This window comes from Naumovozyma castellii, chromosome 4 (genome assembly GCF_000237345.1).
Source record: "Naumovozyma castellii chromosome 4, complete genome".
NCBI classification, from domain to species: Eukaryota; Fungi; Ascomycota; class Saccharomycetes; order Saccharomycetales; family Saccharomycetaceae; genus Naumovozyma; species Naumovozyma castellii.
The window spans coordinates 98659-111458 of NC_016494.1; the positions used below are offsets into that span (position 1 = coordinate 98659).

Below are 12800 nucleotides of genomic sequence, written 5' to 3' on the forward strand. Positions count from 1 at the left end.
TCTATTTTCTCTGTTTCGATTACATTATTTTAGATGCATATATATATATATATATAGTTAATTAATTAATTACAATCACTTTAATAATAATTCTGCCTTACGCTTACTTGTCACAGGATCCAGGACAGACTTAACTTGAACTTCTACTTTATCAAAAACATAAATGACTCTTTCCTTCCCACTATCCTTCTGGGTAAAAGTTAACTTGAATTCCACTTCATCAAAATGAGCACCATTGCTATCATTAGTTAAATTCTCTAATCTTATCAGGCCTTCTACACCAAATTTAGGAACCAAAACAACAATACCATTGTTGAATACTTTTATCACGTACCCAGTTTCTGTAGATTCATTATTTCTCATAACTTGTCCAACATAATATTCAATACTAGCTCTTCCGGCAAATTGAGCGTTTCTATGCTTTCTGTTTATATTCCTACAAATCATATCCATCTTATTCTTATCCCTATGGCTCAAATCCAAAGGTTCATAACCAATGGCACCAGCCAATTGTCTATGAGCAACAACATCACAAAAACGTCTAATGGGTGATGTAAAATGAGTATATATATCCACTGCAAGACCATAATGCTTGAAATCAGGATATGAATATGCACCAGAGTAGAAATATTGTGCTGCCATCATACAACGAGTAGACATGATACGCACCAATGTGTTGAAATATGGATCTTTAGGATCCTCACAACGATCTAGAGAATCAGCCAATGCCTTGGATGATTCTAACGAGATAGACATGTTTTTCCTTTGGTGTAACATTTCGTTTAACAATTCAAAATTGGTGGAGGGAGGAGCTGCATGTCTTCTCAACATTGCAGTTTGTGGGAAGGCATCATAAATTTTTCTAGCCACAGAAATATTTGCTAACAACATAAATTCTTCAACAAGAGAATTCGTGGCTAACAATTTCTTTATTTCAACTTCACCAGGATCAGAAGTTTCACTATCCATGTGAACTTTCACCTCTGGGGATGCCAAATTTAAAGCACCTGCATCCAATCTTTTTTGTTTCAATTTTATGGACAACTGTAACAATGCCCTCATCCCTTGGGTCAAATCATCCGTTTGAGAAGCATCGTCAATCCTTAGCTGAGCTTGTTCGTAAGAGAATGCCTCCCTAGATTTGATTACTGATTTGGTAAAATCGACATTTACGATATCAGCATTTTCATCTAATTCCCAGAGGACTGAAAATGCGAATCTATCAACATAAGGTTTCAATGAACATAAATCAGTACCCAGCAACATTGGCAACATATCTATACGTTTGTCAACAAGATAAACAGAAGTACCTCTAGAGGCACCTTCTGCATCTAAGGCAGTACCTGGTTTCACAAAATGGGTAACATCCGCAATATGAACACCAACTTCCCAGTTACCATTTGGTAATCTCTTGGCATGCAAAGCATCATCAATATCGACACATCCGGGAGGGTCAATACTACAGATTAATTTATCTCTGAGATCTTTTCTTCTTACCAATAAAGGATCCTTCGCTATTTCAACAGGATCAGTTAACACTTCTGGAGCCTTCCATTCGTGCCCCTCTGCTGGTAAACATTCTAGAACCTTCTTGGAGAAAGGTCTATATTCCACATCATGTTCCAGTAACAAAGCTTCCGTTTCTGCTTGAGCAGTTTCAATACCACCCAAATCTCTAACAAAATGACCTAATGGGTACTTGTGAGTTGTAGGCCATGAGTCCACTGAGATGACGATTCTCTTATCCAATAATTCTTTTGCTCTTCTTGTACGGATTCTAATTTTTGGTAAACACTTATCCATAAGGATGACAAAGACATTTTGTGTACCACCAGTTTGTAAATCAACAGAATTTGGAGCAATTTGACCAACATATTGCCTCCACGATCTTCTTGGGATGGCAACGACTCTTGCTGTTGGTTGCACTTTCTTTGCCTTCTGTGCCTGAATAGCATCCTTAGCCAATAGACGACGTTGAGTATCTGATATAATAGATGTAGCATTGGAAGGTTCATCCTCATCCTGGGCATCCGGATTATCATTCACATTGAAATGCTCAGAATCTAAAGCGATAGTGGATGGGGCCTTCCATTCAGTTTGAGGTAACAATTCTATCACAACTTGATCACCGTTGAAAGCTCTGTTTAAGTTTTTCTCACCCACGATTAGAACTGGTTTGGAAAATCCTGGGATTGATACCGAACCTTCCAAGAAATTATATTCTGATATTTGGATATTACCTTGATATAAAACACCATTCTTTAAACCACCCATAATTCTCGCAGTTGGATAATATTCAGAAAAGTTGAATTCAGATATGTCCTCTTTGTCTTCCTCTTTAGTATTGGCTTCATTAGCTGCCTCCAAATTAGGAATCAAATCCTTAATTTCATTTGAGTTTGGTAATAAATCAACATATTGGAATAAACTCTTAGTAATAATATCATCATCGCTTGTAGCTGCGTTTCTATTCAGTCTATCATTGGTTACCAAAATTACGCTGATTCCATATTCCTTTAGATGGTTTGCATACCACTTGCAAGTCTTTCTAATTGCCCTATCATTTCTATCGTTAATGGTTTCATCTTTCTTTCTTTCTACAAAAGTGTTTTCACTGAATTCATTATGGAACACAACAAAACGTTTCTTATCATCACTGTCTCTACAAAGGGTTCTTAATCTTGTGTATACCGGGTATGATCTATTTCTTACTTCATCAAGGACAATCTGAGGAACAATCACATCGAAGAAACAGTCAGGATTTTCCAACAGATCAATTGCCTGTAGGACAATATTGGTATCCAATACTACATAGTGCTTCCCAATAGGCTTTGGCAATACTTGTGGCGATTCCGAAAGGACAAATTTGGGCAGGTTATTTTGAGCATCTGGCACAACAATATCTTGACATTTAGTACATGATCTAGAAAGACATGGGATATCGCTTCTTAAATAATGTTCTCTGACGATCTTAGTTGCACCACCGTTACGAGATCTGACAAAAACCTTTTGGGTCACGGTTAAACCCTCGGAAAGACGTTTTCTTCTTGGAGCAACGGCTGATACAGACATATTTGTTCTGGATAACTGTTAGTATATTGCAAAGATAGTCTTTGGGCCCACTAATGTATTTACTGTCTTTTAGTAAAACTATAGTGAAAAATAAATTACATTTTGCAGAAGAGAGAAAAATGTTTTTCGATGAGGGCTACAAATATGTTTAGCCCTAGAAACTTTACCCTACTTCTAAAAATGTATACCCTACTAAATCCGGGTAATGTATTTTTTTCAATTTTGCCACCCAGGAATCTTCGATTAAAGGGAACTAACAAGGCAATCCATCACGAAGAAGGTAAAGATACCCCAAGAAAAGGAACTTATATTCCATACCTGGTGCCATTCGTTGTGATAAAGAAGCAAATATGCCTAATCTCGAATTTAATATCAAGCATATGGGTAAAATTTACCCAATCTCCCTGGCAGAAACCGCAACTGCAGGACATTTGAAACAGGAAGTGGAAGGATTAACTAAAGTGCCCGTGGCCCGCCAAAAATATATGGTTAAGGGTGGTCTTTCTGATGATTCTGTGAGTAACTTATCTTCGGTAATTAAGGCGGGATCTAATGTGATGTTATTGGGGACCCCAGACGCGGATTTAATTTCTAAGCCTAAGGGGACAAACCATTTCATTGAAGATTTGACTCCTGACCAACAAATGCAAAAGTTCGATTCCAACCCAATTGGGCTACAAAATATGGGGAATACTTGTTATATGAATGCAACTTTACAAGCCCTGTTTAGAGTGGATAGTATCAGAGATTTGATACTGAATTATGACCCTGCTAAGGCTAGTCCACAAGATGAAATGCACCATAAGATTGTCTTGGAAATGAAACGATGTTTTGAAAATTTGGAGAATAAGAGTTATAAATCTGTCATGCCCTTGATGCTTCTAAACGTGTTAAGAAAATGTTATCCACAATTTGCCGAGCGTGACGCCCAAGGTGGATTTTATAAACAACAAGATGCTGAAGAATTATTTACACAATTGTTTCATACTTTTGATATTGTCTTCGGTGATAAATTCTCTGATGACTTCACAGTTCAATTTAGAACTACGATTAAGGATACTAATAATGAAGAAGATGTCACCATAAAGGAAAATGAAAATGATTTGAAACTACAGTGTCATATTTCTAGTTCAACTAATTTCATGAAGAATGGGTTAATAGAATCTTTGCATGAAAAGATTGAAAAAAGATCCGATATCACTGGTGTCAATTCCATATATTCTGTGGATAAACAGATTACTAAGTTACCTAAATATTTGACAGTGCAATATGTTAGGTTTTTTTGGAAGAGATCCACCAACAAGAAATCAAAGATTTTACGTAAAGTGGTTTTCCCATTCCAATTGGACGTTTCAGATATGTTAACTCCTGAGTATCAACAAGAGAAGATTAAAGTTAGAGATGAATTCAGAAAAGTTGAAAAGGCTAAATTAGAAAGTGAACGTGAAACAAAGAAGCGTAAATTACAAGATACGACTGATGTTGATGAAGTCATGACTCCAAGAGAAGAGTTTGAAACGGAAAAAGCATTGGAACAGAGTGAAAAAGAACATTGGTTGAGCGAATTTAAAAAACATTTTCCTCCAGATTTACAACCAGGTGAAAACCCTTCATCTGTATACAATTTAGTGGGAATCATTACTCATCAAGGTGCCAATTCTGAATCAGGTCATTATCAAGCGTTTATTCGTGATGAAACAGACGAAAATAAATGGTATAAATTTAATGATGATAAAGTCAGTGTTGTCGAAAAGGAGAAAATTGAAGCATTAGCAGGAGGTGGTGAAAGTGATAGTGCATTGATCCTTATGTATAAAGGATTCGGATTATGATTATCTTAAAAAGTTTCTTTATTAATGGAATATAAATATATATATATGAATAGTATGTATATGAACATTGTACTGGGTCTCCAAGTTCAGAATAAAAAGAATTCATTTATCTTCTAATATAATCAAGATTGATTTTGAACCAGCTTATTGAATTGCTTCATTTCTTCGTAACAATTCAATGGCTTCCCCTTATTTTTTAACAAACATTCCTTTAGTTGTGACCTTATGCCATCTTCTGAATCATATTTATTCTTTCTTTTATCTTCTAATTCCTTAAACCTATTTAATCTCTGTTCTAACTGTTTAACTTTTTCTGCCAACTCACTTGATGTGAAAGTATCATTTGGTTGTTCGGTAAGCAAGGATGCTTCTAATTCATCTTCAAATTTCTTTAGCGTTTCATTTTCTAGCTCAACTAACCTTTCAGATACCTTATCCTCAATATACTTCTCTGCCTTTTTGTGTCTTATCGAATCTGTATCGATGTTTCTGTCTAATTGAGTCAAAACGGTCTCTGAGAGGTTCAAATCGACATTAGGTTTTAACACCAAGGTATCCGATTGTTGTTTTGACGATGCAGCTCCCATTTTCTAAAGATGAGTCTCTATACTGAAGTTTGGTGGACTCCTTATGTGTGTTGCTTCTTGATCCAATAAAGTCCAAGGTCGGATTTAAAGATTTCTTCTCGATGTATTTATTTGTTCCCTAAAAAATTCAGCGATTAAGTCACCAACACTGTATAAACAAAACTCTTGAGCTGAAAATAAATGGTAAGTGCACAACTGGTGGTACTACTTCTAAACCACCACAATTCTAGTTTGTACCGTTTAATTAGACTCTTTAACAGAAATCACATGATTTTTAAATTTTGGTTTGGATATCTGATTCAAAATAAAAATTTACAAAAAAGACTCTCGGTAGCCAAGTTGGTTTAAGGCGCAAGACTGTAATTTAAAACACGAAATCTTGAGATCGGGCGTTCGACTCGCCCCCGGGAGATATTTTTTTTTCTTCCTCTTTTTTATATGATACGTTATATTGTTGTTTTAATCATATATTAAGTCCCTTCCTGTTTCATATTAAGGTATCTTGTTCCAATTTAATCAAATAGAATTTAATTAGTCAACTAAGTTGCAGTGAAAAATCGTGTTCAACGATTCCATCGCCAGATCAGACAAGCGTTTACAGAATTATTTATTATTGTTGAAACTTTTATCATCGTTAATTTTCCATTGAAGTTACTTTCCAATCAAGCCAACTAAAGATGTCGAACGATCAAGAACCCATTCAGGAATCAGTAATGCCTACTCAAAAGGAAGGGGATCCATCAATGGTTCCAAATGGCATCTCAAACAACAGTACTACTGCTCCTAATAGCATGTTAAACAAAGATGAATCGGGTCAATCGCCTGGTAATGCTGTTACTCCCGCTGTTGTTCCAGTTGAAAACACTACTGGCCTTCGAAGATCCACTCGTGTTCACAAGCCAAGAACTGATATATCATTTGAGGAAGATGAAATATTTGCTCCAAAGAAGCATGAGAAAAAGAAGAAGAAGGTAACCAAGAAGGTCAAAGGGGACGGTAAAAAGACAGTTTCCCATAAATCTGTAAACAACCATTCTACTCTAAAAATAACATTGTCTAAGAAGCCAGCTAAACTTCTTGTTAAACATGCGGCAACACCAACTCCAAGTCTGCAGGAACCTATATTGAATCCAGGTGATTGGACTTCAAATGTTCCTTTGCTTTCTTCAGATTTCAAAACTCATCAAAGTGTGGTTTCCCGTTTGAAGAGTCCAAATATGAAATCTGTGCCATATGCTGGAGATGTGATTAAATCAATGACATTTGTTAATAAATTCAATAGGTATTTCGCTGCTGAATTGCAAAACTTATCCTTTCAAGATTATGAAATAGGATTAGATTTATACCCGGAACCTGTGGTAGGAAAGGTACCTAAACAGCAACAGCAACAGGTAGAAATGACGAAGCAACGGAAATTGCTATACCAAGATTACATTCCTGTAAAGGAAGTCATTGGATATCAAGATAAGATGAACCTTTTGTTTCTCTCGTTATTGAACCTTATCTTTACTCAAGTTAAAAAAGACGAAGAATTTGAACCAATTACCTTGAATGAAATTAATTCATCCTCTAAAAAGGCATTTGCCCCATTAATGACTCTATTAAGAGAACGTTGTAGATCATGGGGGTATCCGCGTGAATGGCGCTCCCCATGTTTAGTGCCAGATGTTTCTAAACCTATTTCATCACTGTTCCCTGTGAACGATAATGGCCCTCCAGTTGACCCAAACAACCCCGAAATCTTAACTAGAAACATTTACACTTGGTTTCAAAGTAGCCCTGTCCCATTAGAAGATGATCCTATTCAGAACCCGGATTTGGATAGAATGGGTATTCTTGCATTGAATCCAGCAGACCGTATTGTTCTATTACGAGCATTGACTGACTGGTGTAGTGGTTATTCTACTTTGATTCATAATGAAATCTACCACCTTTCACATTTCAAGAAAGATCAGGCATTTGGTGTCCATACTCAACATGTCCCCAGATATTTCGTGGAGGGTGCAGAACCTACATTTAAGAGATTTGTTAAGTTAACCAGTCTTGTTCAAGCAAGGTTTGAAATTCGTTCGAAAAAGAAGCATTTTAGAAAACTTTTGAAAGAAGGTAAGAATAATGATTTTGGTAAGAAATTAGAAATATTGAAAGAAATTAAGGATGCATTAAAGAACGTTCCAAAGGAAGAGAAGGAGAAAACTATTATTTCTCTATATGATAAATGGGCCCAAGTATTTGAAGGTGAACTTAATGATAATCCTTTGAATAATCCATTTGATGATGAGCTCTATAAATTAAGATCACAGGAATTTTTCATAGGTAGAGTTCCACACATGGGTGATTTTTATCTTCCAAGGTTACAGACTTACTGTGAGACTCAAAGTATAAACACATTTACAGATTTAAGGACGTTGAAAGAACTGCTGCAAAAATTTAGTACCCATGAGTATAATACATATACTTTATTTGAAAACTACGGGCAATTGATGAGTGCCCAATTTAAATTATTCTACCATGATTCTCCATCATTGATAAGGGATACTGCTCGTGGTGTTAATACAGTTGGGAAAGTATATTGGTATGAAATGTGTCATGATTCGAAATCACTAAAGGAATTCTTGGAAGTTCTTGATTACAAGATTGCTTTGCCAAAGGAGAAAGAAGATAATGAAGGAGAACAACAAGATGAATCAGCAATCAATGAGGAAAAATCAGAAACTTCCCTTGTTAATAAACATCCTTTGCCAAAAGATGCAAGGTATAACACAGCAAGGAATAAATTAAAAATGTTACACGAATACTTGTCTGAATTATATTATATATTAGTGGAATTTGAGCAATTAAAGGTTCAATATGCCGATATGAATCCAGGTAAAAGACAATTAAGGAGAATGCAGACACGTACCTATACAACTGAATATGACAGTGAAGGGGATGTTGATGCTGATAGTTTTGATGGTGAGAGTTCTGAAGAATACACAAATGATAGAAGACGCTCCAAAAGAGCTCGCTTAGATTAGTTGTGGAAGTAGAATTGGTATATTATAACTTAATTAAATATAGGTAAAGTACATATGAATATAATAAAAGCTAGGGTAAAAATACAATATGCGAAAAACTAATCGCATACATTATAAATCACGATTAGGTCAATAGGTTTCTTTTAATCAATAACATTCTCTTTAGAATTATCAACAGGCGTTGCTGGATGTGATGTTCGATAGTCATAAATTTTTTGTTTATTTTTTGTTGCTGCCTTCACAATCTGTGCAAATGCGTTCTGGGTTAGGACAGACTTCTTCAATTTCTCTTGTTCTGTCAAGGTACGATCTTGGTTGCTGATGGCACATAATTTTAGTTTTTCATCCAAGTCAGCTTCCAATGTATCATTGGATATATTAACAGCGGAGTTCGATCTCAAATCGGAATCACTTTCACTTCCAAGACAATAAAGTTGTCTTAGTTTCCGTATTCTGTTGTTTAATTTAACAATCTCCACTGCGTCACGGAATTTCTTGCGTGCATCAAACCGTTCTTTGAAGCTAGGGAGTAAATCAGCGTTTCTACATACCTTACTTGTAATCCATGGATCATCCAATAATTCTGTAGCTGTGGGTCTCTTTTGAGGATTCAAATCTAATGCCTTCAATATAAAATTTTTGGCATCATCTGAAATATTATCCCAATATGGTTTGTGAAACTTAACGGGATAATCACCAGAAGTACATTCATCGAGAAAACCTTCCACTGTCTCCGCCACGAAGGCTGCATAACCAGATAGTAGAGTATATGTGATGACACCAATGGACCATATGTCGCATGGTTTCCCATGCCCATCTACCGTTAGTACTTCCGGTGCCACGTACCCTAATGAACCAGCGGCTTTAAATATTAACTGTTCCCCTTTTTTTAATTCCTTTGCAATCCCAAAATCAGCAATTACTAATTCTGAATCTTCCTTTTCAGTAAGGTATAGCAGATTTTCTGGTTTCAAATCCCTATGAACTATATCCCGGCTATGAATATATTCCACGGCACTCAGAATCTGTATCAATATCTTTACAGCATCATCCTCCGAGAATCTCCCCTTTTTGATAATTCTATCAAACAATTCACCTCCTGTGGCTAACTGAGTAACGATGTAAATTTTATCGTCAGTTTCAAACCAGTTTTTAAATTCTACTATATTGGGATGATGCAGTTTCTTCAAAATTGTTAGTTCATCATACAACATTTGCAGTTGGACTTGATTACCCTCCAGGGCTTTCTTCAGCAGGATCTTTATGGCGACTTCCTCGTTGTTCGACTTTTTCGTGGCCTCTCTAACAACTCCAAAGGAACCAGCCCCTAATGTCTTCCCAAATTCATAATCACTCTTTGTAACTTTAGAAGGAAATAGACTAAATGATTCAAGGGAAACAACCGATGGGTCTTCCAGTTCATTCATTTCTCCTTATTGTTCGCCGTGTAAAACTTGCTATTGTAAATATGTTTGTCTTCTTCTGGGTCTATTCCAGATAGTGTGCTCCAGCTTAACTCGACGAGAATATAATTTCTTTTATATGTTTCGAACAACGTCATAACGACGATGAAACGTTTCTTATTCCACGGGCTTTGATAAATCAACTTCACCTATTTTGGTTTTCGCGAACACGGAACTACCATTCTAAGGATGATAATAGGAGCGAACGTTACAAACAGTTGGCCACATAGGGATAGTTGTTCAAGTAAATCGTATGGAAACCACTCTCTTCTTCTTTTGTTCTTCTTGGACAGATTCAAGGACATTAGTAGGCTTATGTCCGTTGTTCCGCGGAACTCTATTCTCTATTATTAACATTAACATTAAACTTTATTTATTATATAAAAATACTCAAAAATAAACTAGGAATTTATCAATAGTGTATCAAATTTTATCATATGCATGTGTTTTGATCAAACACCTTACTAAAAATGGTGATTTTGTACCTTAGTTTTTTTTTTTTTAATTCATTAAAGGTTCTCATTCAGCAGCATCGTCATCATTATCATCATCATCTTCCTCTATGGATCTTCCATCCATACTCAAGTTGAAGTAATCGTTGACATTATTAGCGTCTTGAAGAGTACCTAAATCACCTGGAGTCATGAACACGGTGCTTCCCGCTCTGTTTTCTCTTGGAGAACCTGGAACACTTAATGGTCTAGCAATCTTTAATTTCTTACCACCAGCCAATGTTTCCATATTGGTGTCATTTAATTCTTCACCGACCATTTGCTTGAATTGGTCTGGGTATGCTCTACGTAGGGCCAATTGTCTAGCCTTGACGTATTCCAATCCCATACGTTTCCAATCTAATAAATCAGACAATCTTTCAGTTCTATTTCTTTGGTTAATTCTTTGTCTTCTAGTCTTCTTAACGAATTCTTCCATGCAATCCACTAATTGTTCCACTGATTCATCAGGAGCCTTGAAACGACGATCCACAATGTAAATACCGTAATCCTTAGCTTGGTTAGTTTCAATCAAATCTTCCATGTATGCACCAAACCCGGAAAGATTTGTAGTAATGGATGGGACACCCATAACGGTACATTCAGCTGGAGTGTAACCCCAAGGTTCATAGTATGAGGGGAAGACACCTAAATGACAACCTCTGACAAATTCATCGTAATCTAAACCCAGGATTGGATTGTTTGCATTCAAAAACTCAGGATGGAAAATAACTTTGACTCTATCACTTGCATTATTGAATAATTGCACGTGTCTAATTTGGTTTAAGATTGGATCATTAGCATCATCGACCATGTTATGGGTCACCACTGGTGGTAATTCACCTTCTGGTCTTCTTAGAGACAATACACGTCTCTTTAAAAGGACATTGTCTGATGGTTTCAATAATTCAGTTAAATCGGTAGGTATTTCAGAAGTGACACCCATGTGTGGGAATCTCATTGCATGTTCAAAGATTCTCTTACCAATGTTCTTTGTCATTTCATCCACTGTAGTTTCCAATGATTTGACCACTGCTTGACTTCTTAGAGCTTCCACGGTAAATGAATTAGTCTTTGCAGGCATAATAATGAATGCAACCACTGTCTTCTTGGATCCAGAGACTTTTAATCTATAATTCAAACGAGCTAGGGATTCAATAAACATATCAGCACCCTTATTCTTATATTCATATCTACCAGCGATAAAGAAATATAAGGTATTATCCAAATCGAAATCGAATGAACCATGGAAATGACCTCTAACGAATTCATTAATCTTTTCCTTCTTCAAGGCATGCAAATTTTGGAATTCATGAACCGCTTGAAACTTGACCACATTCAACCCATTGGGCAAAATCCCATCTGGTTTCCTCTTTAACAAATGTTCGGCCTCTAAAGCGGTAATTTGTGAGACGGTAGTGAAAACATCCGCAGTATGAGCTGCAGCACGTTCGATACAATATCTGTGGTAAATACCTCTCTTCCCAGCTTCAGCATCCACATCGAAATAAGCCAAGTTATTGTAGAAATCCACGTCACCAGCAGCACAAAGATATCTACCTAATAAAGTAGCATGAGTGGTAAAGATGGTAACGACATCGATTCTCTTCTTTCTGCACAATGGTAGCGCGACACCAGCTAACCATTCATGGAAATGAGCAATGATGGCATGTTGGTTATCCAATTGAGTCAATTCACCCAAGAACCAAACGACAGCGTAACCTAGCAAGATAGCATCATTTGTCTCTGTGTCGTATTCTGGGGATGGGATACCGACAAGGGACCAAAGGTCACTTTTCCATTCGTTAAGACGATATCTAATGGAATCCAAATCGATCAATAAAACTTTGGGGTTGCCCTCGATTAACCAACGGCCAAAGACAAAATTGAAACCCTTGGATTTCAAAGAATGCAAGGTATCTTGGATTGGTTTCAATTCACCGGGGAAGGAATCCTCAGCGGTCCAATCTAGTTGTTCGATTTCATCCTGATAAGTAGCCTTGTTTAGCGGACCGATCAGCATGTAGTTTTCCTTGTATTGGGCCACAGTAATGGGAGCCTTTGATTTCAAGACGGAGTAGATACCACCAACTCTGTTGGCGACTTCGGTAGCGACTTCGAACAGCAAGTGGTTCTTCAAGTCACGAGTCATGGTTGTGTTTGTGTTTGTTTGTGTTTGTTTACTTGGAGCTGTTGCAAGAGACAAAGAGTGATTGGAATTTTTCAGTTCCTCGAGGTTATAAAGTTTGCGGTCAGTTTATATAATGGCACATACAATACCAAAGTATATTTCCATGTTGGGGAATTCCGACCCAAAGAGGAAAAAAGGGGGGCAGTA

The 12800-nt window shown here is 36.6% G+C and overlaps 6 protein-coding genes and 1 non-coding gene across 7 annotated transcripts; 3 read left to right on the forward strand and 4 right to left on the reverse strand.

Moving 5' to 3' along the window:
- Positions 1 to 75: 75 nt before the first annotated feature.
- DIS3 (exosome catalytic subunit DIS3) lies at positions 76 to 3072 on the reverse strand (the record flags this gene model as incomplete). The annotated part of the gene is made up of 1 exon (XM_003675956.1): positions 76 to 3072. The coding sequence occupies one exon, from the start codon at positions 3070 to 3072 to the stop codon at positions 76 to 78; it is 2997 nt and encodes a 998-aa protein (XP_003676004.1).
- A 350-nt stretch (positions 3073 to 3422) lies between these two features.
- On the forward strand, positions 3423 to 4904 carry UBP6 (ubiquitin-specific protease UBP6; the record flags this gene model as incomplete). The annotated part of the gene is made up of 1 exon (XM_003675957.1): positions 3423 to 4904. One exon carries the CDS (start codon positions 3423 to 3425, stop codon positions 4902 to 4904), a length of 1482 nt encoding a protein of 493 aa, XP_003676005.1.
- A 122-nt stretch (positions 4905 to 5026) lies between these two features.
- On the reverse strand, positions 5027 to 5491 carry MIC19 (Mic19p; the record flags this gene model as incomplete). The annotated part of the gene is made up of 1 exon (XM_003675958.1): positions 5027 to 5491. One exon carries the CDS (start codon positions 5489 to 5491, stop codon positions 5027 to 5029), a length of 465 nt encoding a protein of 154 aa, XP_003676006.1.
- Positions 5492 to 5815: 324 nt separating this feature from the next.
- NCAS0Dtrna2Y lies at positions 5816 to 5903 on the forward strand. The gene is given in 2 exon segments: positions 5816 to 5855; positions 5867 to 5903. It is a non-coding gene; the product is annotated as a tRNA-Tyr (tRNA).
- Positions 5904 to 6168: 265 nt separating this feature from the next.
- On the forward strand, positions 6169 to 8508 carry IOC3 (Ioc3p; the record flags this gene model as incomplete). Its single annotated transcript, XM_003675959.1, has 1 exon — positions 6169 to 8508. The coding sequence occupies one exon, from the start codon at positions 6169 to 6171 to the stop codon at positions 8506 to 8508; it is 2340 nt and encodes a 779-aa protein (XP_003676007.1).
- Positions 8509 to 8651: 143 nt separating this feature from the next.
- On the reverse strand, positions 8652 to 9935 carry CMK1 (calmodulin-dependent protein kinase CMK1; the record flags this gene model as incomplete). The annotated part of the gene is made up of 1 exon (XM_003675960.1): positions 8652 to 9935. One exon carries the CDS (start codon positions 9933 to 9935, stop codon positions 8652 to 8654), a length of 1284 nt encoding a protein of 427 aa, XP_003676008.1.
- A 555-nt stretch (positions 9936 to 10490) lies between these two features.
- Positions 10491 to 12614, reverse strand: GSY1 (glycogen (starch) synthase GSY1; the record flags this gene model as incomplete). The annotated part of the gene is made up of 1 exon (XM_003675961.1): positions 10491 to 12614. The coding sequence occupies one exon, from the start codon at positions 12612 to 12614 to the stop codon at positions 10491 to 10493; it is 2124 nt and encodes a 707-aa protein (XP_003676009.1).
- Between the last annotated feature and the right edge of the window lie 186 nt (positions 12615 to 12800).